General features: G+C 51.7%; 1 protein-coding gene across 3 annotated transcripts in view; it reads left to right on the top strand.

The window, feature by feature from the left end:
• Window positions 1-3,834: 3,834 nt before the first annotated feature.
• Window positions 3,835-24,742, top strand: part of u2af2a (U2 small nuclear RNA auxiliary factor 2a) — a 69,742-nt gene continuing 48,834 nt past the window's right edge. Inside the window, exon 1 of one of the 3 annotated variants that reach the window (XM_063035113.1) lies at window positions 3,835-4,075. In XM_063035113.1, coding sequence (XP_062891183.1) covers window positions 4,027-4,075 — 49 coding nt within the window. In that variant the 5' untranslated portion in view covers window positions 3,835-4,026. The remainder of the gene's footprint in view (window positions 4,076-24,742) is intronic. The other 2 variants (XM_063035112.1, XM_063035111.1) reach the window with 2 other exon arrangements.

Genomic DNA, 24,742 nt, shown 5'->3' on the forward strand with positions numbered 1-24,742 from the left:
GATGTTGATCTGAAATCTCCCTTTAGGTCTTCACCTGTGGCCTCGTGTCTTCCTTGATGGATTAATTTTGGAATAGCAGCTGGCATCTACTTTACTTATACCCTTAGTGATTCTAATCACTTCTATCATGTTTCCTCTCATTCTACGTCTACTTAGGTGAAAAAGATTTAATTGTTTCAATCTTTCTTCACAGCGCATACCCTGTACACCTGGAATGAGTCTAGTCACTCTTCCCAGGACTCTCTCCAGAGCCTTCACATCCCTCATGCAATACGGAAACCAAAATTGTATACAGTATTCAAGGTGTGGTCTCACAAACGCATTATACAGCATAAGGAAAATGTCCCTAGACTTGAACTCCACTGAGCACATTATCTAGCTCAACATTCTATTAGCCTTCCTAATCACTTCTGTGTATTGTTCAGATGTTAATAGTGATGAGTCTACCAGGATATCTGAATCCTTCTCATACAGAGCACTTTCTCACTCAAGAACCCAATTGTGTATTTATATCTAATATTTCTATTTCTTATATGTAATACTTTACATTTACTTATATCATATTTGTTTAGATCTGTTGATTCAGTTATCAGCCAGTCCCCCTAATTTTGTGTCATCTGAAAACTTACTAGTCTATTTGTGATGTGTTATCCAAATCATTAATGTAAATTAAAAACAGTGGCCCCAAAACCGATCCCCCAGAACCCCACCTTTAATATCTTCTAGGTGTGAAAATGGTCCTTTCACCGTAACGCTTTTTCTGGTTTTGAGCCAATTCTGCACCTAATCACACACCCTGAATCCCTACCTCCTGTAATTTGATTATTAACCTCTCCTGGGGCACCTTGTTAAAAGCCTTCTGAAACGCCAAGTAAATGATATCAACCACTCTATTGTTATCAAAAATTTTAGTTGCTTCTTCATAGAACTCCAGCATATTAGAAAAACATGATTTCTCCTTTCTGAACCCATGTTGGTTTTCTGCTAACATGCCCGTTCTTATCAGCTGCTTTTCCATCTAATTCTTTATTATTGTTTCCATTGTCTTGTCTGTGATACGCATTAAGCTTACTGATCTATAGTTACCAGGGTCAGTGCGGTCACCCTTCTTACATACTGGGACAACGTTGGCTCATTTCTAGTCCTTGAGTATTTCACCAGTCTTCAATGGCTTTTCAAAAATAGATACAGTAGCATTACAAATGCGGAGATATACAAATATATAATTAGAAAAGAAAGAAAGAATAAACCATAAGGTACCTCAAGCAAGCTTACAGCAGGGGGTAAAGAAAGCTTTTGGCTCATTGGCCTTCATAGAACCATAGAACATGACAGCACAGAAACAGGCCTTTTGGCCCTTCTTGGCTGTGCCGAACCATTTTCTGCCTAGTCCCACTGACCTGCACACGGACCATATCCTTCCATACATCTCTCATCCACGTACCTATCCAATTTTTTCTTAAATGTTAAAAGTGAGCCCGCATTTACCACTTCATCTGGCAGCTCATTCCACACTCCCACCACTCCCTGTGTGAAGAAGCCCTCCTAATGTTCACTTTAAGCTTTTCCCCCCTCACCCTTAACCCATGTCCTGTTTTTTTTTTCTCCCCGAGCCTCAGTGGAAAAAGCCTGCTTGCATTCACTCTATCTATACCCACCGTAATTTTATATACCTCTATCAAATCTCCCCTCATTCTTCTACGCTCCAGGGAATAAAATCCTAACCTATTCAATCTTTCTCTGTAACTCAGTTTCTCAAGTCCCGGCAACATCCTTGTAAACCTTCTCTGCACTCTTTCAATCTTATTAATATCCTTCCTGTAATTTGGTGACCAAAACTGCACACAATACTCCAAATTCGGCCTCACCATAACATTCCAACTCTTATACTCAACACTTTGATTTATAAAGGCCAATGTACCAAAAGCTCTCTTTATAACCCTATCTACCTATGACACCACTTCTAGGGAATTTTGTATCTGTATTCCCAGACCCCTCTGTTCTACTGCACTCCTCAGTGCCCTACCATTTACCTTGTAAGTTCTACCTTGGTTTGTCCTTCCAACATGCAATACCTCACACTTGTCTGTATTAAACTCCATCTGCCATTTTTCAGCCCATTTTTCCAGCTGGTCCAAGTCCCTCTGCAGGCTCTGAAAACCTTCCTCACTGTCCAGTCTTTGTATCATCAGCAAATTTGCTGATCCAATTTACCACGTTATCATGCAGATTATTGATATAGATGACAAATAACAATGAACCCAGCACTGATCCCTGTGGCACACCACTAATCACAGGCCCCTACTCAGAGAAGCAATCCTCCACTACCACTCTCTGGCTTCTTCCACTGAGCCAATGTCTAATCCAATTTACACCTGCATGTATACCTAGCGACTGAATCTTCCTAACTAACCTCCCGTGCGGGACCTTGTCAAAGGCCTTACTGAAATCCATGTAGGCAACATCCACTGCCTTCCCTTCATCCACTTTCCCAGTAACCTCCTCGAAAAACTCTAATAGATTGGTTAAACATGACCTACCATGTTGACTCTCCCTAGCAAGTCCCTGTCTATCCAAATACTTGTAGATCCTATCTCTTAGTACTCCTTCCAATAATTTACCTACTACTGACGTAAAATTTACTGTCCTATAATTTCCTGGATTACTTTTAGAGCCTTTTTTTATACAGCGGCACAACATGAACTCCAATCCCCTGGCACCTCACCCGTAGATGCTGACATTTTAAATATTTCTGCCAGGGCCCCTGCAATTTCAACACTAGTCTCCTTCAAGGTCCGAGGGAAGACCCTGTCACATCCTGGGGATGAATCTACTCTGATTTGCCTCAAAATAGCTAGCACCTCCTCCTCTTCAACCTGTATAGGTTCATAAGATAAAATTATTGTGTGCAGTTTTGGCCATCTACCTACAGGAAAGATGCAAATAAGGTTTAAAGAGTACAAGGATGTGGCCGGGTCCAGAGGACTTGAGTTATATGGAAAGGTTGAATAGGCTGGGACCTGATTCCTTGGAATGCAGATTAGACAGAGGGATACAACATTGTGGGGTATAGATAGAGGCTTTTTCCACTGAGGTTGGGTGGGACTACACCAAGAGATAGGTGAAAGATTTAAGGGGAACACGAGGGGAAACCTCTTCACTCGGAGGGTTGTGATAGTGTGGAACGAGCTGCCAGCGGAAGTGGTGCAGAGGGCCACGGTGCCGGTGCAGCTCAATGGGAGTAAAGAGTCCGGCACAGATTAGATGGACCTTCTCTACGATGTGGTTTTCTATGACTCTGGCATTTTGTGTGTTTCCAACATCTGCAGAATGTTTTGTGTTTATTCTAGACGCTTCCAGCCGAGACTCCGCTTGCGGCCTACTGAGTGCGCACAACACAGTCCTCCCAACTCCCGCGGAGGGAACAGGAGAAGATTGATCCTCGAACAACACACACAAAATACTCAGCAACTGAGGAGCATCCACGGCGCAGAAAATGACTAGTTGATGGTTCTGGCCGAGATCATTCATGCAGAATTTCCTGTGTTTATGACCGGAGAACAACTTGTCTACGCAGGCGCAGATGCCCGGTCCTCCGAACTGCAGCGGCGGGGGGGGGTGGAGGTGGCGGATCGTCCCCCAACCTTGCGAATAGCGCGCAGGCGCAGATGCCCGGTCCTCCGAACTGCAGCGACGGGGGGGGTGGAGGTGGCGGATCGTCCCCCAACCTTGCGAATAGCGCGCAGGCGCAGATGCCCGGTCCTCCGAACTGCAGCGACGGGGGGGGGGTGGCGGTTCCTCTGCCAACCTTGCGAATAGCGCGCAGGCGCAGGAGCCCGGTCCTCCGATCCGGCGGATTGGCGGGGCGCGCATGCGCCCAACAGCCCCCCCTCCCGTCGAGCACGCCGAGGAATCGCCGAGAAGGAAGGCGGGTGGCCCGGCCGGGGAAGCCGGATCGAGTGTGTGAGCGAGCGGCTGCTGGCAGTGAGCCCCGGGCCCCCCTTCCCTCCCTACTACCGCTTCGCCATGTCCGAGTTCGACGAGTTCGAGAAGCAGCTTCATGAGAATCGCCAGGGTGAGTGTGAGCGGGTGCGGGCCGCGGAGCTACCCGCACTCGAGGCCCCGGCTTCTGCGGCCTAGCTGGCGTGTGTGGGGGTTGGTGAAGGGTGAGATCCGGCTTTCGGCCTACTACCTCCCTTGTAGGGTGACTCCTTCCGCTCACAGCCTTCGACACCTCCCCGAGGGGTCTCATAGGCCCCAGGCTTTCGGGCCTGCAGGCCCTGGGCTCTTTTGTGCCAAGCACGAGGGGGAAGGACTCTGGACGGGATGGCGGCGGGATTGGAGGTGGGAGGGATTGCAGATGGGGTGGAGAGAAGGGTGGTGGGGAGTGGAGGATGGAGAGGGGAAGTGGAGGTGCGGAGGAAGCAGGACGTGGAAGAGATGGAGAGGGAGGAGATGTATTGGAGGTGGAGAAGGCATGGGTTGGAAATTAGGTGGGAGGGAGCATACGTAGGTAGGGAGGGCATGGGATGGAACGAAGGTGGGGAAGGAGGGAAAGTGGAAATGGGATGCGAGAGGGAGTCGAAGTGGGGCGGAGGTGGGAGTAGATGGGAGCAGGACTGAGAAGCGAGCATGTTGTGGATGGTGAGGGTTGCTGCCTTCTTGAGGGATTGCCTTTTGAAGATGTCTTCGAAGGTGTTGAGAGTTGTGGCCGTGATGGAGCTGGCTGAGACTGCCACACACTCAGTCTCTTGCAATCTTTTGCAATGGAGCCTCCAGACCAGGCGATGATGCTCTCCGCTCTACCTTTGTAGTTAGAGTCTTTAGCGTATCTAATCTCATCAATCTCTCAATGTGATAAAGGGGAAATGGACTGGGGAAGGAAATAGGGGGGCGAATTTGAGGAGGAAAGGGTAGGTTCTTTTTTGCAGTGGTGGAATTGGAAAATGAGAATGAAATGGGAATGGAGGGGATTGGGTTGGAGAAAGAATGAATGGGATGAGGAGGATGACATTGGGGAGTAGGGAAGGCTTGGGCAGGAGAGGATCGGAGTTCAGCTTCAGAGTAATTGGGGAGGAGTACGAATGCGGAGGGTGAATTGAGGTAGGTTAGCAGAGCATGTGAAGGATGGGAGGGCAGAGAAAATGGGAAAAGAACCAAACAACTGATGAAAGACCTCATTAGAGTGGAGGTGGAGAGCATGATTCGCATGGTAGGGTAGTCAAGGACCAGAGGATACAGCCTCAGAATAAAGGGACGTGCGTTTACAACAGAGGTGAGGAGGAGTTTCTTCAACCAGAGGGTGGTGAATCTCTGGAATTCGTTGCTACATACGGCTGTGGGCACTAAGTCATTTGGTATATTTAAGGTGGATGTTGAAATGTTCCTGAATAATCAGGGTGTCAAAGGTTACAAAGAGAAGGCAGGAGTTGAGGTTGGGCTATGATGGAATGCTGGGGTAGACTCGATGGGTCAAATGGCCCAATTCTGCTCGTTTGTCCAAAGGAAGGTGAAGGTAATGGTGCTGGTGCGAAAATTAGGGGAAGAATTGCCCAGGAAATGGGGAACAGAGTGGGAAGTGTGGGATAAAACTCAGATGAGGCTGTGTGTGCACTGTGCAAAGAGTGACAACTGGGAGAAAGGGAGGATTGGTGGTGATTGGGACAGGAGAGATGGGGAAGGAAATAGGGAGGGAGGGGTGGTTGTATCAGGGCCAGCGATATCTCCTCCCATTTCCTCATCAACTCACCTTCAGCCTCTTCAGCTATCTTTCTGCAATAACAATCCCACTCCCGTTAGCCTGTGTATCATTTCAGTGACCCAATGTCATTATCTCCAGCAGTCCTCCAGTATTAGCGGTCAGTACGTACACTCTTCCCCAGCCTTTTCTCACTTGCCCCATTCTCCTGCATGTGTATCTGTCTCGCTGTCCCTGTCTCTGCCCCCCGCTCTCCCGGTCTCTGCCCCTCCCTTTCCCCGTCTCTGCCTCTGCTCTCCCCGTCTCTGCCCCCCCTGCTCTCCCCGTCTCTGCCCCCCCTGCTCTCCCCGTCTCTGCCCCCCCTGCTCTCCCCGTCTCTGCCCCCCCTGCTCTCCCCGTCTCTGCCCCCCTGCTCTCCCCGTCTCTGCCCCCCTGCTCTCCCCGTCTCTGCCCCCCTGCTCTCCCCGTCTCTGCCCCCCTGCTCTCCCCGTCTCTGCCCCCCTGCTCTCCCCGTCTCTGCCCCCCTGCTCTCCCCGTCTCTGCCCCCCTGCTCTCCCCGTCTCTGCCCCCCTGCTCTCCCCGTCTCTGCCCCCCTGCTCTCCCCGTCTCTGCCCCCCTGCTCTCCCCGTCTCTGCCCCCCTGCTCTCCCCGTCTCTGCCCCCCTGCTCTCCCCGTCTCTGCCCCCCTGCTCTCCCCGTCTCTGCCCCCCTGCTCTCCCCGTCTCTGCCCCCCTGCTCTCCCCGTCTCTGCCCCCCTGCTCTCCCCGTCTCTGCCCCCCTGCTCTCCCCGTCTCTGCCCCCCTGCTCTCCCCGTCTCTGCCCCCCTGCTCTCCCCGTCTCTGCCCCCCTGCTCTCCCCGTCTCTGCCCCCCTGCTCTCCCCGTCTCTGCCCCCCTGCTCTCCCCGTCTCTGCCCCCCTGCTCTCCCCGTCTCTGCCCCCCTGCTCTCCCCGTCTCTGCCCCCCTGCTCTCCCCGTCTCTGCCCCCCTGCTCTCCCCGTCTCTGCCCCCCTGCTCTCCCCGTCTCTGCCCCCCCGCTCTCCCCAGCCCGTCTCTCTCCCTCCCTCTCCAACCCGTCTGTCTCTCTCTCTCCCTCTCCAACCCGTCTGTCTCTCTCTCTCCCTCTCCAACCCGTCTCTGTCTCTCCCTCTCCAACCCGTCTCTGTCTCTCCCTCTGCAACCCGTCTCTCTCTCTCCCTCTTCAACCCGTCTCTGTCTCTCTCTCTCCAACCCGCCTCTCTCTCTCCAACCCGCCTCTCTCTCCAACCCGCCTCTCTCTCTCCAACCCGTCTCTCTCTCTCCCTCTCCAACCCGTCTCTCTCTCTCCCTCTCCAACCCGTCTCTCTCTCTCTCCCTCCCCAACACGTCTCTCTCTCTCCCTCTCCAACCCGTCTCTCTCTCTCTCCCTCCCCAACACGTCTCTCTCTCTCCCTCTCCAACACGTCTCTCTCTCTCCCTCTCCAACCCGTCTCTCTCTCTCTCCCTCTCCAACACGTCTCTCTCTCTCCCTCTCCAACCCGTCCCTCTCTCTCCCTCTCCAACCCGTCCCTCTCTCTCCCTCTCCAACCCGTCTCTCTCTCTCCCTCTCCAACCCGTCTCTCTCTCCCTCTCCAACCCGTCTCTCTCTCTCCCTCTCCAACCCGTCTCTCTCTCTCCCTCTCCAACCCGTCTCTCTCTCCCTCTCCAACCCGTCTCTCTCTCTCCCTCTCCAACACGTCTCTCTCTCTCCCTCACCAATTCGTCTCTCTCTCTCCCTCTCCAACACGTCTCTCTCTCTCCCTCTCCAACACGTCTCTCTCTCTCCCTCTCCAACACGTCTCTCTCCCTCCCTCTCCAACCCGCCTCTCTCTCTCCAACCCGTCTCTCTCTCTCCCTCTCCAACCCGTCTCCCTCTCTCCCTCTCCAACCCGTCTCTCTCTCTCTCCCTCTCCAACCCGTCTCTCTCTCTCCCTCTCCAACCCGTCTCTCTCTCTCCCTCTCCAACCCGTCTCTCTCTCTCCCTCTCCAACCCGTCTCTCTCTCTCCCTCTCCAACACGTCTCTCTCTCTCCCTCTCCAACCCGTCTCTCTCTCTCCCTCTCCAACACGTCTCTCTCTCTCCCTCTCCAACACGTCTCTCTCTCTCCCTCACCAATTCGTCTCTCTCTCTCCCTCTCCAACACGTCTCTCTCTCTCCCTCTCCAACACGTCTCTCTCTCTCCCTCTCCAACACGTCTCTCTCCCTCCCTCTCCAACCCGCCTCTCTCTCTCCAACCCGCCTCTCTCTCTCCAACCCGCCTCTCTCTCTCCAACCCGCCTCTCTCTCTCCAACCCGCCTCTCTCTCTCCCTCTCCAACCCGTCTCTCTCTCTCCCTCTCCAACCCGTCTCTCTCTCCCTCTCCAACCCGTCTCACTCTCTCCCTCTCCAACCCGTCTCTCTCTCCCTCTCCAACCCGTCTCACTCTCTCCCTCTCCAACCCGTCTCTCTCTCTCTCCCTCCCCAACCCGTCTCTCTCTCTCCCTCTCCAACACGTCTCTCTCTCTCCCTCTCCAACCCGTCTCTCTCTCTCTCCCTCTCCAACCCGTCTCTCTCTCTCCCTCCCCAACCCGTCTCTCTCTCTCCCTCTCCAACACATCTCTCTCTCTCCCTCTCCAACCCGTCTCTCTCTCTCTCCCTCTCCAACCCGTCTCTCTCTCTCCCTCTCCAACACGTCTCTCTCTCTCCCTCTCCAACCCGTCTCTCTCTCTCCCTCTCCAACACGTCTCTCTCTCTCCCTCTCCAACACGTCTCTCTCTCTCCCTCTCCAACACGTCTCTCTCTCTCCCTCTCCAACACGTCTCTCTCTCTCCCTCTCCAACCCGTCTCTCTCTCTCCCTCTCCAACACGTCTCTCTCTCTCCCTCTCCAACCCGTCTCTCTCTCTCTCCCTCTCCAACCCGTCTCTCTCTCTCCCTCTCCAACACGTCTCTCTCTCTCCCTCTCCAACCCGTCTCTCTCTCTCCCTCTCCAACACGTCTCTCTCTCTCCCTCTCCAACACGTCTCTCTCTCTCCCTCTCCAACACGTCTCTCTCTCTCCCTCTCCAACACGTCTCTCTCTCTCCCTCTCCAACACGTCTCTCTCTCTCCAACCCGCCTCTCTCTCTCCAACCCGCCTCTCTCTCTCCAACCCGCCTCTCTCTCTCCAACCCGCCTCTCTCTCTCCCTCTCCAACCCGTCTCTCTCTCTCCCTCTCCAACCCGTCTCTCTCTCTCCCTCTCCAACCCGTCTCTCCCTCTCCAACCCGCCTCTCTCTCTCCAACCCGCCTCTCTCTCTCCCTCTCCAACCCGTCTCTCTCTCTCCCTCTCCAACCCGTCTCTCTCTCTCCCTCTCCAACCCGTCTCTCTCTCTCCCTCTCCAACCCGTCTCTCTCTCTCCCTCTCCAACCCGTCTCTCTCTCTCCCTCTCCAACCCGTCTCTCTCTCTCTCCCTCCCCAACCCGTCTCTCTCTCTCCCTCCCCAACCCGTCTCTCTCTCTCCCTCTCCAACCCGTCTCTCTCTCTCCCTCTCCAACCCGTCTCTCTCTCTCCCTCTCCAACCCGTCTCTCTCTCTCCCTCTCCAACCCGTCTCTCTCTCTCCCTCTCCAACCCGTCTCTCTCTCTCCCTCTCCAACCCGTCTCTCTCTCTCCCTCTCCAACACGTCTCTCTCTCTCCCTCTCCAACACGTCTCTCTCTCTCCCTCTCCAACACGTCTCTCTATCTCCCTCTCCAACACGTCTCTCTCCCTCCCTCTCCAACACGTCTCTCTCTCTCCCTCTCCAACACGTCTCTCTCTCTCCCTCTCCAACACGTCTCTCTCTCTCCCTCTCCAACACGTCTCTCTCTCTCCCTCTCCAACACGTCTCTCTCTCTCCCTCTCCAACACGTCTCTCTCTCTCCCTCTCCAACACGTCTCTCTCTCTCCCTCTCCAACACGTCTCTCTCTCTCCCTCTCCAACACGTCTCTCTCTCTCCCTCTCCAACACGTCTCTCTCCCTCCCTCTCCAACACGTCTCTCTCCCTCCCTCTCCAACACGTCTCTCTCTCTCCCTCTCCAACACGTCTCTCTCTCTCCCTCTCCAACACGTCTCTCTCTCTCCCTCTCCAACACGTCTCTCTCTCTCCCTCTCCAACACGTCTCTCTCTCTCCCTCACCAATTCGTCTCTCTCTCTCCCTCTCCAACACGTCTCTCTCTCCCCCTCCAACACGTCTCTCTCTCTCCCCCTCCAACACGTCTCTCTCTCTCCCCCTCCAACACGTCTCTCTCTCTCCCTCTCCAACACGTCTCTCTCTCTCCCTCTCCAACACGTCTCTCTCTCTCCCTCTCCAACACGTCTCTCTCTCTCCCTCTCCAACACGTCTCTCTCTCTCCCTCTCCAACACGTCTCTCTCTCTCCCTCTCCAACACGTCTCTCTCTCTCCCTCTCCAACACGTCTCTCTCTCTCCCTCTCCAACACGTCTCTCTCCCTCCCTCTCCAACACGTCTCTCTCCCTCCCTCTCCAACACGTCTCTCTCCCTCCCTCTCCAACACGTCTCTCTCCCTCCCTCTCCAACACGTCTCTCTCTCTCCCTCTCCAACACGTCTCTCTCTCTCCCTCTCCAACACGTCTCTCTCTCTCCCTCTCCAACACGTCTCTCTCTCTCCCTCACCAATTCGTCTCTCTCTCTCCCTCTCCAACACGTCTCTCTCTCCCCCTCCAACACGTCTCTCTCTCTCCCTCTCCAACACGTCTCTCTCTCTCTCCCTCTCCAATACGTCTCTCTCTCTCTCCCTCTCCAACCCGTCTCTCTCTCTCTCCCTCTCCAACACGTCTCTCTCTCTCCCTCACCAATTCGTCTCTCTCTCTCCCTCTCCAACACGTCTCTCTCTCCCCCTCCAACCCGTCTCTCTCTCTCCCCCTCTCCAACCCGTCTCTCTCTCTCTCCCTCTCCAACCCGTCTCTCTCTCTCTCCCTCTCCAACCCGTCTCTCTCTCTCTCCCTCTCCAACCCGTCTCTCTCTCTCCCTCTCCAACCTGTCTCTCTCTCTCTCCCTCTCCAACCCGTCTCTCTCTCTCCCTCTCCAACCCGTCTCTCTCTCTCTCTCCCTCTCCAACCCGTCTCTCTCTCTCTCTCCCTCTCCAACCCATCTCTCTCTCTCTCCCTCTCCAACCCGTCTCTCTCTCTCTCCCTCTCCAACCCGTCTCTCTCTCTCTCCCTCTCCAACCCGTCTCTCTCTCTCTCTCCCTCTCCAACCCGTCTCTCTCTCTCTCTCCCCCTCTCCAACCCGTCTCTCTCTCTCTCTCCCCCTCTCCAACCCGTCTCTCTCTCTCCCTCTCCAACCCGTCTCTCTCTCTCCCTCTCCAACCCGTCTCTCTCTCTCCCTCTCCAACCCGTCTCTCTCTCTCCCTCTCCAACCCGTCTCTCTCTCTCTCCCTCTCCAACACGCCTCTCTCTCTCCCTCTCCAACCCGTCTCTCTCTCTCTCCCTCTCCAACCCGTCTCTCTCTCTCTCCCTCTCCAACCCGTCTCTCTCTCTCCCTCTCCAACACGTCTCTCTCTCTCCCTCTCCAACCCGTCTCTCTCTCTCCCTCTCCAACCCGTCTCTCTCTCTCCCTCTCCAACACGTCTCTCTCTCTCCCTCTCCAACCCGCCTCTCTCTCTCCCTCTCCAACACGTCTCTCTCCCTCCCTCTCCAACACGTCTCTCTCTCTCCCTCTCCAACACATCTCTCTCCCTCTCCAACACGTCTCTCTCCCTCCCTCTCCAACACGTCTCTCTCTCTCCCTCTCCAACCCGTCTCTCTCTCTCTCCCTCTCCAACACGTCTCTCTCTCTCCCTCTCCAACACGTCTCTCTCTCTCCCTCTCCAACACGTCTCTCTCTCTCCCTCTCCAACACGTCTCTCTCTCTCCCTCTCCAACACGTCTCTCTCTCTCTCTCTCCAACCCGCCTCTCTCTCCCTCTCCAACCCGTCTCTCTCTCTCCCTCTCCAACCCGCCTCTCTCTCTCTCTCTCCAACCCGCCTCTCTCTCCCTCTCCAACCCGTCTCTCTCTCTCCCTCTCCAACCCGTCTCTCTCTCTCCCTCTCCAACCCGTCTCTCTCTCCCTCTCCAACCCGTCTCTCTCCCTCCCTCTCCAACCCGCCTCTCTCTCTCCAACCCGCCTCTCTCTCTCCCTCTCCAACCCGTCTCTCTCTCTCCCTCTCCAACCCGTCTCTCTCTCCCTCTCCAACCCGTCTCACTCTCTCCCTCTCCAACCCGTCTCTCTCTCCCTCTCCAACCCGTCTCACTCTCTCCCTCTCCAACCCGTCTCTCTCTCTCTCCCTCCCCAACCCGTCTCTCTCTCTCCCTCTCCAACACGTCTCTCTCTCTCCCTCTCCAACCCGTCTCTCTCTCTCCCTCTCCAACCCGTCTCTCTCTCTCCCTCTCCAACCCGTCTCTCTCTCTCCCTCTCCAACCCGTCTCTCTCTCTCCCTCTCCAACCCGTCTCTCTCTCTCCCTCTCCAACCCGTCTCTCTCTCTCCCTCTCCAACCCGTCTCTCTCTCTCCCTCTCCAACACGTCTCTCTCTCCCTCTCCAACACGTCTCTCTCTCTCCCTCTCCAACACGTCTCTCTCTCTCCCTCTCCAACACATCTCTCTCTCTCCCTCTCCAACACGTCTCTCTCTCTCCCTCTCCAACACGTCTCTCTCTCTCCCTCTCCAACACGTCTCTCTCTCTCCCTCTCCAACACGTCTCTCTCTCTCCCTCTCCAACACGTCTCTCTCTCTCCCTCTCCAACACGTCTCTCTCTCTCCCTCTCCAACACGTCTCTCTCTCTCCCTCTCCAACACGTCTCTCTCTCTCCCTCTCCAACACGTCTCTCTCTCTCCCTCTCCAACACGTCTCTCTCTCTCCCTCTCCAACACGTCTCTCTCCCTCCCTCTCCAACACGTCTCTCTCCCTCCCTCTCCAACACGTCTCTCTCCCTCCCTCTCCAACACGTCTCTCTCTCTCCCTCTCCAACACGTCTCTCTCTCTCTCCCTCTCCAACACGTCTCTCTCTCTCCCTCTCCAACACGTCTCTCTCCCTCCCTCTCCAACACGTCTCTCTCTCTCCCTCTCCAACACGTCTCTCTCTCTCCCTCTCCAACACGTCTCTCTCTCTCCCTCTCCAACACGTCTCTCTCTCTCCCTCACCAATTCGTCTCTCTCTCTCCCTCTCCAACACGTCTCTCTCTCCCCCTCCAACACGTCTCTCTCTCTCCCTCTCCAACACGTCTCTCTCTCTCTCCCTCTCCAATACGTCTCTCTCTCTCTCCCTCTCCAACCCGTCTCTCTCTCTCTCCCTCTCCAACACGTCTCTCTCTCTCCCTCACCAATTCGTCTCTCTCTCTCCCTCTCCAACACGTCTCTCTCTCCCCCTCCAACACGTCTCTCTCTCTCCCCCTCCAACACGTCTCTCTCTCTCCCTCTCCAACACGTCTCTCTCTCTCCCTCTCCAACACGTCTCTCTCTCTCCCTCTCCAACACGTCTCTCTCTCTCCCTCTCCAACACGTCTCTCTCTCTCCCTCTCCAACACGTGTCTCTCTCTCCCTCTCCAACACGTCTCTCTCTCTCCCTCTCCAACACGTCTCTCTCTCTCCCTCTCCAACACGTCTCTCTCTCTCCCTCTCCAACACGTCTCTCTCTCTCCCTCTCCAACACGTCTCTCTCTCTCCCTCTCCAACACGTCTCTCTCTCTCCCTATCCAACACGTCTCTCTCTCCCTCTCCAACACGTCTCTCTCTCTCCCTCTCCAACACGTCTCTCTCTCTCCCTCTCCAACACGTCTCTCTCTCTCCCTCTCCAACACGTCTCTCTCTCTCCCTCTCCAACACGTCTCTCTCTCTCCCTCTCCAACATGTCTCTCTCTCTCCCTCTCCAACACGTCTCTCTCCCTCCCTCTCCAACACGTCTCTCTCCCTCCCTCTCCAACACGTCTCTCTCTCTCCCTCTCCAACACGTCTCTCTCTCTCCCTCTCCAACACGTCTCTCTCTCTCCCTCACCAATTCGTCTCTCTCTCTCCCTCTCCAACACGTCTCTCTCTCCCCCTCCAACACGTCTCTCTCTCTCCCTCTCCAACACGTCTCTCTCTCTCTCCCTCTCCAACCCGTCTCTCTCTCTCTCTCTCCCTCTCCCTCTCCAACATGTATCTATCTCTCCCTCTCCAACACGTCTCTCTCTCTCCCTCTCCAACACGTCTCTCTCTCTCCCTCTCCAACCCGTCTCTCTCTCTCTCTCCAACCCGTCTCTCTCTCTCTCTCCAACCCGTCTCTCTCTCTCTCTCCAACCCGTCTCTCTCTCTCTCTCTCTCCCTCTCCAACACGTCTCTCTCTTTCTCTCTCCAACCCGTCTCTCTCTCTCTCTCTCTCCCTCTCCAACACGTCTCTCTCTCTCCCTCTCCAACCCGTCTCTCTCTCTCTCCCTCTCCAACCCGTCTCTCTCTCTCTCCCTCTCCAACCCGTCCCTCTCTCTCCCTCTCCAACTCGTCTCTCTCTCCCTCTCCAACCCGTCTCACTCTCTCCCTCTCCAACCCGTCTCTCTCTCTCTCCCTCTCCAACCCGTTTCTCTCTCTCTCCCTCTCCAACCCGTCTCTCTCTCTCTCCCTCTCCAACCCGTCTCTCTCTCTCTCCCTCTCCAACCCGTCTCTCTCTCTCTCCCTCTCCAACCCGTCTCTCTCTCTCTCCCTCTCCAACCCGTCTCTCTCTCTCTCTCCCTCTCCCCGTCTCTCTCTCTCTCTCCCTCTCCCCCGTCTCTCTCTCTCTCTCCCTCTCCCCCCGTCTCTCTCTCTCTCTCTCTCCCTCTCCAACCCGTCTCTCTCTCTCTCTCCCTCTCCAACCCGTCTCTCTCTCTCTCTCCCTCTCCCCGTCTCTCTCTCTCTCTCTCCCTCTCCCCGTCTCTCTCTCTCCCTCTCCCCGTCTCTCTCTCTCTCTCCCTCTCCCCGTCTCTCTCTCTCTCTCCCTCTCCAACCCGCCTCTCTCTCTCTCCCTCTCCCACCCGCCTCTCTCTCTCCCTCTCCCACCCGCCTCTCTCTCTCCCTCTCCCACCCGCCTCTCTCTCTCCCTCTCCCACCCGCCTCTCTCTCTCCCTCTCCCACCCGCCTCTCTCTCTCTCTCTCTCCCTCTCCAACCCGTCTCTCTCTCTCCCTCTCCAACCCGTCTCTCTCTCTCTCTCCCTCTCCAACCCGTCTCTCTCTCTCTCTCCCTCTCCAACCCGCCTCTCTCTCTCTCCCTCTCCCACCCGCCTCTCTCTCTCCCTCTCCCACCCGCCTCTCTCTCTCCCTCTCCCACCCGCCTCTCTCTCTCCCTCTCCCACCCGCCTCTCTCTCTCCCTCTCCCCCCCGCCTCTCTCTCTCTCTCTCTCCCTCTCCCACCCGTCTCTCTCTCTCCCTCTCCCACCCGTCTCTCTCTCTCTCTCCCTCTCCAACCCGTCTCTCTCTCTCTCTCCCTCTCCAACCCGCCTCTCTCTCTCTCCCTCTCCCACCCGCCTCTCTCTCTCCCTCTCCCACCCGCCTCTCTCTCTCCCTCTCCCACCCGCCTCTCTCTCTCCCTCTCCCACCCGCCTCTCTCTCTCCCTCTCCCACCCGCCTCTCTCTCTCCCTCTCCCACCCGCCTCTCTCTCTCCCACCCGCCTCTCTCTCTCCCACCCGCCTCTCTCTCTCCCACCCGCCTCTCTCTCTCCCACCCGCCTCTCTCTCTCCCACCCGCCTCTCTCTCTCCCACCCGCCTCTCTCTCTCTCCCTCTCCCACCCGCCTCTCTGTCTCCCTCTCCCAGCCACCTCTCTCTCTCCCTCTCCCACCCGCCTCTCTCTCTCTCTCTCTCTCTCCCACCCGCCTCTCTCTCTCCCCCCGCCTCTCTCTCTCCCCCCGCCTCTCTCTCTCCCCCCGCCTCTCTCTCTCCCCCCGCCTCTCTCTCTCCCCCCGCCTCTCTCTCTCCCACCCGCCTCTCTCTCTCCCACCCGCCTCTCTCTCTCCCACCCGCCTCTCTCTCTCCCTCTCCCACCCGCCTCTCTCTCTCCCTCTCCCACCCGCCTCTCTCTCTCCCTCTCCAACCCGCCTCTCTCTCTCCCTCTCCAACCCGCCTCTGTCTCTCCCTCTCCCTCTCCAACCCGTCTCTCTCTCTCTCTCCCTCTCCAGCCCGTCTCTCCCTTCCTCCCCCCTACCTCTCCCCCCCCCTCACTCACCAGTCCTGTCCTCGTCTCTCCCTCTCCTCGGTCTCCCCCTTCCCCTCGTTCCCCCCCCCAAGGAAGTTTCTGCAGCCTTCTGAGGAAGTAGAGGCATTCATGAGGTTTTTTGGCCATGTAGTTGGACCAAGACATGCTGTTGGTGATGTTAATTCCTGGGAACTCGAAGCTCTCAACCCTCTGTGATTTGATTCTCTGGATTTACTTTGGTGCTGCTCAATTCAGAAAATAGAGTACGTCACGGGAGCCTCAAAGTGCTTTGTGTTTCTCTGTTACCTGTTCATGTGCCTGCCTGAATGTTGCCTTAAGCAGTCCATAGGTCAGTGTTTCCCCAACCTTCTGTTTAGCCCTGTGCCCCCTAAGGTACCTTCATGCTTGCTAATGACCCTCTTAGTCACAATATACTTTCCAGTGCCCAAATATATAAAAACATGTCTGCCATATGCTCAGGTGAAAAATTATTTTGCTTTAAATTTGTATTAAGCTTACACGGTACTTGTGTGCTGTACAACAGCTTCCATATCAATGTGATCCTTCAGCTTGAAATATCTGGCTCAAGGTGTGGCAACAAAGGCCTTAAGTCCCCACGTGTAACAATGTCCAGGCATCTTCTGTTTTTCATGATAATGTGTTCACTGTACTGAAGGTAGGAGGATGGAAATGCAATGAAGAGCAGTTTGACTGTTCTGCAAAGACCAGGGAACTTCGTATAACAGTGTAGCGACACGTACCATAAAAGCTGACATTTTCAAAAAGCATTTTTGCTTATCATTCTGAATTTCAATAATTTCTTGCCAACTCTCTTCCTGTTCTTCCATCGTGCAAAGAAATGGGTTAATTACCCAGTCCGGAATTTCCAGATCGTTCAAATCCTTGAATTGATTCTGAAAATCCTTCTTCAGTGACTTGCAGTACTCTTGCAAGTCACTGTCTGTTAAAGAGAGTTCTGTACTTTACATGGAGGGAAGCCGTGAGGACATTCATCTCCCAGTATTTTGCTTATATATTTCCAATTTTCTGACTGGATTTAATTGAAATTCTCACCCTGTGGGTTCATATTTAGAATGTTTATTTTGTCATACAATCGGCTGGGTATGCCATATTTCCATGTAGAAGTTTAATCTTGTTTCCCAAGCTCTTGTCAACTTTGAGCAAAAATGCAACCACAGTGTCAAAAAGATCAAAGAAACATTTAGTAGCAGCCTTTTGACAGCCAACGCACGTCAGTGTGAAGAAGCAAGCATTCAAATTCTGCATCATTATCTTGGAATAACTTTTCTGCCTTTTAAAGGGTGAGCTTTAATTTTCTTGATAGCAGATCATATAAGAGTCATGTTCCTGCTTGCTCTCTGTCCCTACTTCAACCACCCTCTCTCCCCTCACCATGAACCAGAAGGGACCACTTCACTTGCCCCATGACTGAATTGTTCCCACAACCCATGGGCTGGCTTTCAATGACTCTTCACCTTATGTTCTTAATATTTATTGTTTTTTTTTCCCCTTTTGTGTTTGCACAGATTGTTCTCTTTTGCACATTGGCTGTTTGTCCCGTTAGGTGCGCCCTGTCATTGATTCTGTTGTGTTTCTTGTATTTACTGTGGATGCTCACAAGAAAATGAATCTTGGAGTTGTGAACGGTGACACATATGTACTTCGATAATACATTTACAATTAACTTTGAAGTGATTTTACAGGGAGGCAGACATTGTGGAGGGGGGTTTGGGGTTATGGATGAGGCTTAGAGCCGACAAGATTCACCCAAGGAAGTGGTGACTTATGTGAGTGTGTCTGGGCCACATGGCTTCTGTCAACAGAGCATCTGTGTGATCATTCTTGATGAGGGTATTGATCTGATATCTAATCAATTAATGGGAGAGCAGATAGTGAGGCAGTGGTGCTGGGACATCACAGACAACATCCCAGCTAAGCAAACCAATGTCACAAACTGTTCCCTGCCTCATCCTCTCCTTTTCTCTGTAACTCCTGCACTCCACGTCCTCATATTGAAAACACTCCCATGTACCCCCTCTCTGCAACCCCGACATTCCCTGTCCTCCTGTTCAAACACCTCCTTCGACCCCTCCCTATCTCGGTAACCCATATGCTCCCCGTCCTCCTGTTGAAATCCCTCCTTCGCACTATAACTCAAGTATTGTGAATCTTTCCTGCCTCCACCGGCTTAATACCAGCCTGGGTGACCAGGCCTGAATACAATACTCCAGGCGTGACCTCTTGTACAACTGCTCTTGTAACATAACGACCCAGCTCCTGTACTGAGTGCCCTGACAGGTGAAGGCCAGCCCCGATTTACCTGGTAAGGATAGTTATTCCGAAGGAGTGATTGATAGTCGGGGGAACAGGTGTGAATGCTGCTTTTAAAGAGAGCTCAGCACCACCTCTAGATTCAGCACAGCACTTGGAGTATTGTGAACAGTTCTGGGCCCCTCATGTAAGAAACGATTGCTGACACTGGAGAGGGTTCAAAGGAGGTCAGGGAAATGATTCCGGGATTGAAAGGCTTGTCATGTGAGGAGCTCTCACTGGAATTCAGGAAGAATGAGGAGGGATCTCAATGAAACCTGTCGAATGTTGAAAGGCTTCTTCGTCTCATGTTCATGATCTTTATTGCTTATTATTATTTCAGTTTTTTCTCTTTTTATATTTACAACTAGTTCTCAGTATTTAGTGTTTATTATTTTTTGTCTTGTACTTGTCTTGCACATTGGTTGTTTGTCCATCCTGTTAGGTGCAGCCTTTCATTGATTCTATTGTGTTTCTTGTATGCCCACATGAAAATGATCGCAGGTGGAAAGAGTTCAAAGGAAGCTCATGGGAATTATTTCGGGATTGTCATATGAGGAGTGTTTGGCTCTGGTCCTCCGCTCACTAGAGTTCAGAAGAATGAGGGGTGACCTCATTGAGACCTGTTGAATGTTGGAAGGCCTCAATATAGTGGATATGGAGAGGATGTTTCCTATGACCAGAGGACACAGCCTCAAAATAGAAGGGACTCCTTTTAGAATGGTGATGAGAGATCTCTTTAACCAGAGAGTGGTAAATTTGAGGCATTTGCTGCCACAGGCAGCTCTGGAAGACAAGTCTTTGGGTGTATTTAAGGCAGAGGATGACTGATTCTTAATTAGTCAGGGCATGAAGGGAGAAGGCAAGAGATTGGGGCTGAGAGGGAAAATAGATATGGTAATGTGCTGTGTGGTATGATGAGAATGATTGTCGTCTTTTCAGGACCATGGTTGTTCTTGGAAATTTTCTACAGAAGTAGTTTTTAATTGACCTTTGAGCAGGGTCTTTACAAGATGGGTGACACCAGCCATTGTCAATTGTCTTCAGCGGTCGCATAACCAGGACTTATGACCACCCTGCTGCCATGGCTTCACGTGACCTTGATCCATTTGGTGTGGGCCTAAGTAGGTGCTACACCTTGCCCAAAGGTGATCTGCAGGCCAGTGGGGGATGGAACGCCTTGCACTTCCTTTGGTACAGACTTATCTTCACCCTGCCACCCTACTTTGTCAAAACCCCTCATAATTTTATATGCCTCTATAAGATCAAGGTGGTATATAATGACATATACTTACCATGACAATCAATTTTCGTTGAACTTTAAATTATTTCTCCTGCACTCTAATGAATGAAGTCTACGGGGGCGTCGAAGCGCGACTCGAGTATCAGCAGTACACTCAATGGATACGATTAAATATTCCCGTTTCAGCCTGATACAGCTAAAAAGCCCAACTGCTTCCGAGGTCATTACAGTCAACAAAGATGTCTTAATGCATTTAAATGAACTATCGCTGCTTAAAACCAATGGAAACAACACCGATGGGAGTCGGAAGTGCCCACGTAGGACACCTTGGAGGAAGTGCAGGTGTAGGGCGGGGTTACAGGTGCGTTTAAGGAAACGGGCTATACTGACTACCTTGCTGGCGAACGTGCAGTCTCCGGTGAATAAAATCACTGATCTCAGACCTAGGGTGATGAATCAGAGGGCTATTAGGACCGTGTATGTCCTTTGTTTCATGGAATCCTGGTTAACCCCTTCCATACTGGATGCAGCGATTCAGATCAACAGGTTTACTATACACCGTCAGGATCGATCTATAGCGTCTCTCAAAAGCAGAGTTGGAGGAGTATGCCTCATGATCAACTCTTCTTGGTGCACAGATATATCAGTGCTGTCCCAATTCTGCTCACCAGACCTGGAATATCTAGCAGCAAAGTGCCATCCTTTTTACTTACCATGAGAGTTCTCTGGGGTCATTTTGGTAGCAGTTTACATTCCACCTCAGGCAAATGTCAAGCAGGCTTTAGATGATCTGAGTAATGTGATCAACATACATGAAACAGCGCACCCTAATGCCTTCACCATCGTTTTGGGAGATTTTAACCAGGCCAGTCTGAAAAAAATCATTAAGCAACTACCATCAACAGATCAGTTGCAAAACCAGAGGAAAATCATGTCTGACGAATCTCATAGAATTTTTTGAGGATGTAAGTAGTAGAGTGCATAGGGGAGAACCAGTGGATGTGGTATATTTGGATTTTCAAAAGGCTTTTGATAAGGTCCCACGCAGGAGATTAGTATGCAAACTTAAAGCACACGGTATTGGGGGTAAGGTATTGATGTGGATGGAGAATTGGTTAGCAGACAGGAAGCAAAGAGTGGGAATAAACAGGACCTTTTCAGAATGGCAGGCAGTGACTAGTGGGGTACCGCAAGGCTCAGTGCTGGGACCCCAGTTGTTTACAATATATATTAATGAGTTGGATGAGGGAATTAAATGCAGCATCTCCAAGTTTGCGGATGACACGAAGCTGGGCGGCAGTGTTAGCTGTGAGGAGGATGCTAGGAGGATGCAGGGTGACTTGGATAGGTTGGGTGAGTGGGCAAATTCATGGCAGATGCAATTTAATGTGGATAAATGTGAAGTTATCCACTTTGGTGGCAAAAATAGGAAAACAGATTATTATCTGAATGGTGGCCGATTAGGAAAAGGGGAGGTGCCACGAGACCTGGGTGTCATTATACACTAGTCATTGAAAGTGGGCATGCAGGTACAGCAGGCGGTGAAAAAGGCGAATGGTATGCTGGCATTTATAGCGAGAGGATTTGAGTACAGGAGCAGGCAGGTACTACTGCAGTTGTACAAGGCCTTGGTGAGACCACACCTGGAGTATTGTGTGCAGTTTTGGTCCCCTAATCTGAGGAAAGACATCCTTGCCATAGAGGGAGTACAAAGAAGGTTCACCAGATTGATTCCTGGGATGGCAGGACTTTCATATGAGGAAAGACTGGATGAACTAGGCTTGTACTCATTGGAATTTGGAAGATTGAGGGGGGATCTGATTGAAATGTATAAAATCCTAAAGGGATTGGACAGGCTAGATGCAGGAAGATTGTTCCTGATGTTGGGGAAGTCCAGAACGAGGGATCACGGTTTGAGGATAAAGGCAAAGCCTTTTAGGACTGAGATTAGGAAAAACTTCTTCACACAGAGAGTGGTGAATCTGTGGAATTCTCTGCCACAGGAAACAGTTGAGGCCAGTTCATTGGCTATATTTAAGAGGGAGTTAGATATGGCCCTTGTGGCTACGGGGGTCAGGGGGTATGGAGGGAAGGCTGGTGCAGGGTTCTGAGTTGGATGATCAGCCATGATCATAATAAATGGTGGTGCAGGCTCGAAGGGCCGAATGGCCTACTCCTGCACCTATTTTCTATGTTTTTTCTATGTAACACACTGGGCCATTGTTACACCACCATCAAGAATGCCTACTGTGCTATTCCACGCCCTCACTTCAGGAAGTTTGATCACCTGGCTGTACTTCTACTCCCTGAGTATAGGCAGACACTGAAGACTGCAGCACTTGCAATGAGGACCAAGAAGGTTTGGACAAGGGAAGCACAGGAGCACCTACAGGACTGCTTTGTATTGGTGGACTGGACTGTATTCAGGGATTCATCTTTGAATCTGGATGAGTTTGCTATAGTTGTTATCGACTTCATTAAAACCTGTGTGGATGAGTGTGTGCCTATAAGGACTTACTGTACACAGGAGGTACCTTGTCCGCTGAAGGCCAGATCTGTGGTATTCAAGTCTGGTAGTCTAGGTCAGTACCAGAAAACCAGGTATGATTTGTGGAGGGCTATTTCAAGGGCGAAGAGACAATTTTGAACGAGGTTGGAGATGACATCGGATGCACGGCAACTCTAGCAGGGTCTGCAGGACATCACTTCCTACAAAGTGAAACCCAATAGCATGAATGGCAGCGATGCTTCACTACTGGATGAACTCAATGCTTTGCACACTTTGAAAGGGAAAACACAACTACAGCTGTGAAGATCCCTACTGCACCTGATGACCCTGTGATCTCCATCTCCAAGGCCAATGTTAGCCTGTCTTTAAAGAGGGTGAACCCTCGCAAGATGGAAGGTCCCAATGGAGTAGCTGGTAAGACTTTGAACTGCGCCAACCAACTAGCGGGAGTACTCAAGGACATTTTCAATCTCTCATTGCTACGGGCAGAAGTTCCCACTTGCTTCAAAAAGGCAACAATTATACCAGTGCCGAAGAAGAATAATGTGGTCTGCCTTAATGACTATCGCCCGGTAGCACTCACGTCGGCAGTGGTGAAATGCTTTGGGAGGTTGGTCATGACTGGTCTGAACTCCTGCCTCAGCAAGGACCTGGACCCATTGCAGTTTGCCTCTCGTCACAATAAGTCAACAGCAGACGCAATCTGAATGGCTCTCCACATGGCTTTAGACCACCTGAACAACACAAACACCTATGTCAGGATGCTGTTCATTGACTATAGCTCAGCATTTAATACCATCATTCCCACAATCCTGATTCAGAAGTTGCAGAACCTGGGCCTCTGTACCTCCCTCTGCAATTGGATCCTCAACTTCCTAACCGGAAGACCACAGTCTGTGTGGATTGGTGATAACAGACCCTCCTTGCTGACGATCAACACTGGTGCACCTCAGGGGTGTGTGCTTAGCCCACTGCTCTACTCGCTATATAATCATATAACAATTACAGCACGGAAACAGGCCATCTCGGCCCTTCTAGTCCGTGCCGAACTCTTACCCTATCCTAGTTCCACCGACCTGTATTCAGGCCATAACCCTCCATTCCTTTCCTGTCCATATATTTATCCAATTTAACTTTATAATTTAATAATATAATTTAACAATATACACATGACTGTATGGCTAGGCATAGCTCAAATACCATCTATAAATTTACTGACAATACAGCCAATCTTGGCAGAATCTCAGGTGATGGCGAGGGGGCGTACAGGAGTGAGATAAACCAACTAGTGGAATGGTGCCACAGCACAGCCGGGCACTAAACGTCAGTAAGACAAAAGAGATGATTGTAGACTTCAGGAAGGGTAAGACGAAGGAACACATACCAATCATAGAGGTATCAGAGGTGGAGAGAGTGAGCAGCTTCAAGTTCCTCGGAGTCACGATCTCTGAAGATCTAACCTGGTCCCAACTTATTGATGTAGTTATAAAGAAGGCAAGACAGCGACTATACTTTATTAGGAGTTTGAAAAGATTTGGTATGTCAACGAATACACTCAAAACTTCTATAGTTGTACCATGGAGAGCATTCTGACAGGCTGCATCACTGCCTGGTATGGAGGGACTACTGCACAGGACTGAAAGAAGCTGCAGAAGGTTGTAAATCTAGTCAGCTCCACCTTGGGTACTAGACTACAAAGTTCCCAGGAGATCTTTAGGGAGCAGTGTCTCAGAAAGGCAGTGTCCATTATTACGACCTCCAGCACCCAGGACATGCCCTTTTCTCACTGTTACCATCAGGTGGGAGGTACAGGAACCTGAAGGCACACACTCAGCGATTCAGGAACAGCTTCTTCCCCTCTGCCATCCGATTCCTAAATGGACATTGAATCCTTGGACACTACCTCACTTTTTATAAATATACAGTATTTCTGTTTTTGCATGTTTTTTAATCTATTCAATATGCGTATACTGTACCGTAATTGATTTACTTTACTTTATTATTTTTTCCTCTCTGCTAGATTATGTATTGCATTGAACTGCGGCTGCTAAGTTAACAAATTTTGCGTCACATGCCGGTGATAATGAACCTGATTCTGGTGAAGTCTCATAACCATGTAACCATATAACAATTACAGCACGGAAACAGGCCATCTCGGCCCTTCTAGCCCGTACTGAACTCTTAGTCTCACCTAGTCCCACCGACCTGCACTCAGCCCATAACCCTCCATTCCTCTCCTGTCCATATATCTATCCAATTTAACTTTAAACGACAACATCGAACCTGCCTCAACCACTTCTGCTGGAAGCTCGTTCCACACAGTCACCACTCTGAGTAAAGAAGTTCCTCCTCATGTTACCCCTAAACTGTTGCCCTTTAACTCTGAACTCATGTCTTCTTGTTTGAATCTCCCCCACTCTCAATGGAAAAAGCCTATTCACGTCAACTCTATCAATCCCCCTCATAATTTTAAACACCTCTATCAAGTCCCCCTCAACCTTTTACGTTCCAAAGAATAAAGACCCAACTTGTTCAACCTTTATCTGTAACTTAGGAGATGTAACCAGGTAACATTCTAGTAAAGCTATGAACTCAACCTCACTTTTTGCTCTCTACTTTATAATTATAACTTGCAGTAATTTAAAACATTTATTTCTGTAATCTGAAGCCTCCATTGGGTCGACCATGGATGTTGCGTCCCAGCTGTCTAGGTGGTATGCAAGACTGGACAGTATGAGAGGGAGTACAAACTGTTGCCCACGTAGCTGATGAACCTGAAAGAATGACAGAGGCCATTACAATTTGGCACCAG

The sequence above is a fragment of the Mobula hypostoma genome, chromosome 28 (assembly GCF_963921235.1).
Source record: "Mobula hypostoma chromosome 28, sMobHyp1.1, whole genome shotgun sequence".
NCBI classification, from domain to species: Eukaryota; Metazoa; Chordata; class Chondrichthyes; order Myliobatiformes; family Myliobatidae; genus Mobula; species Mobula hypostoma.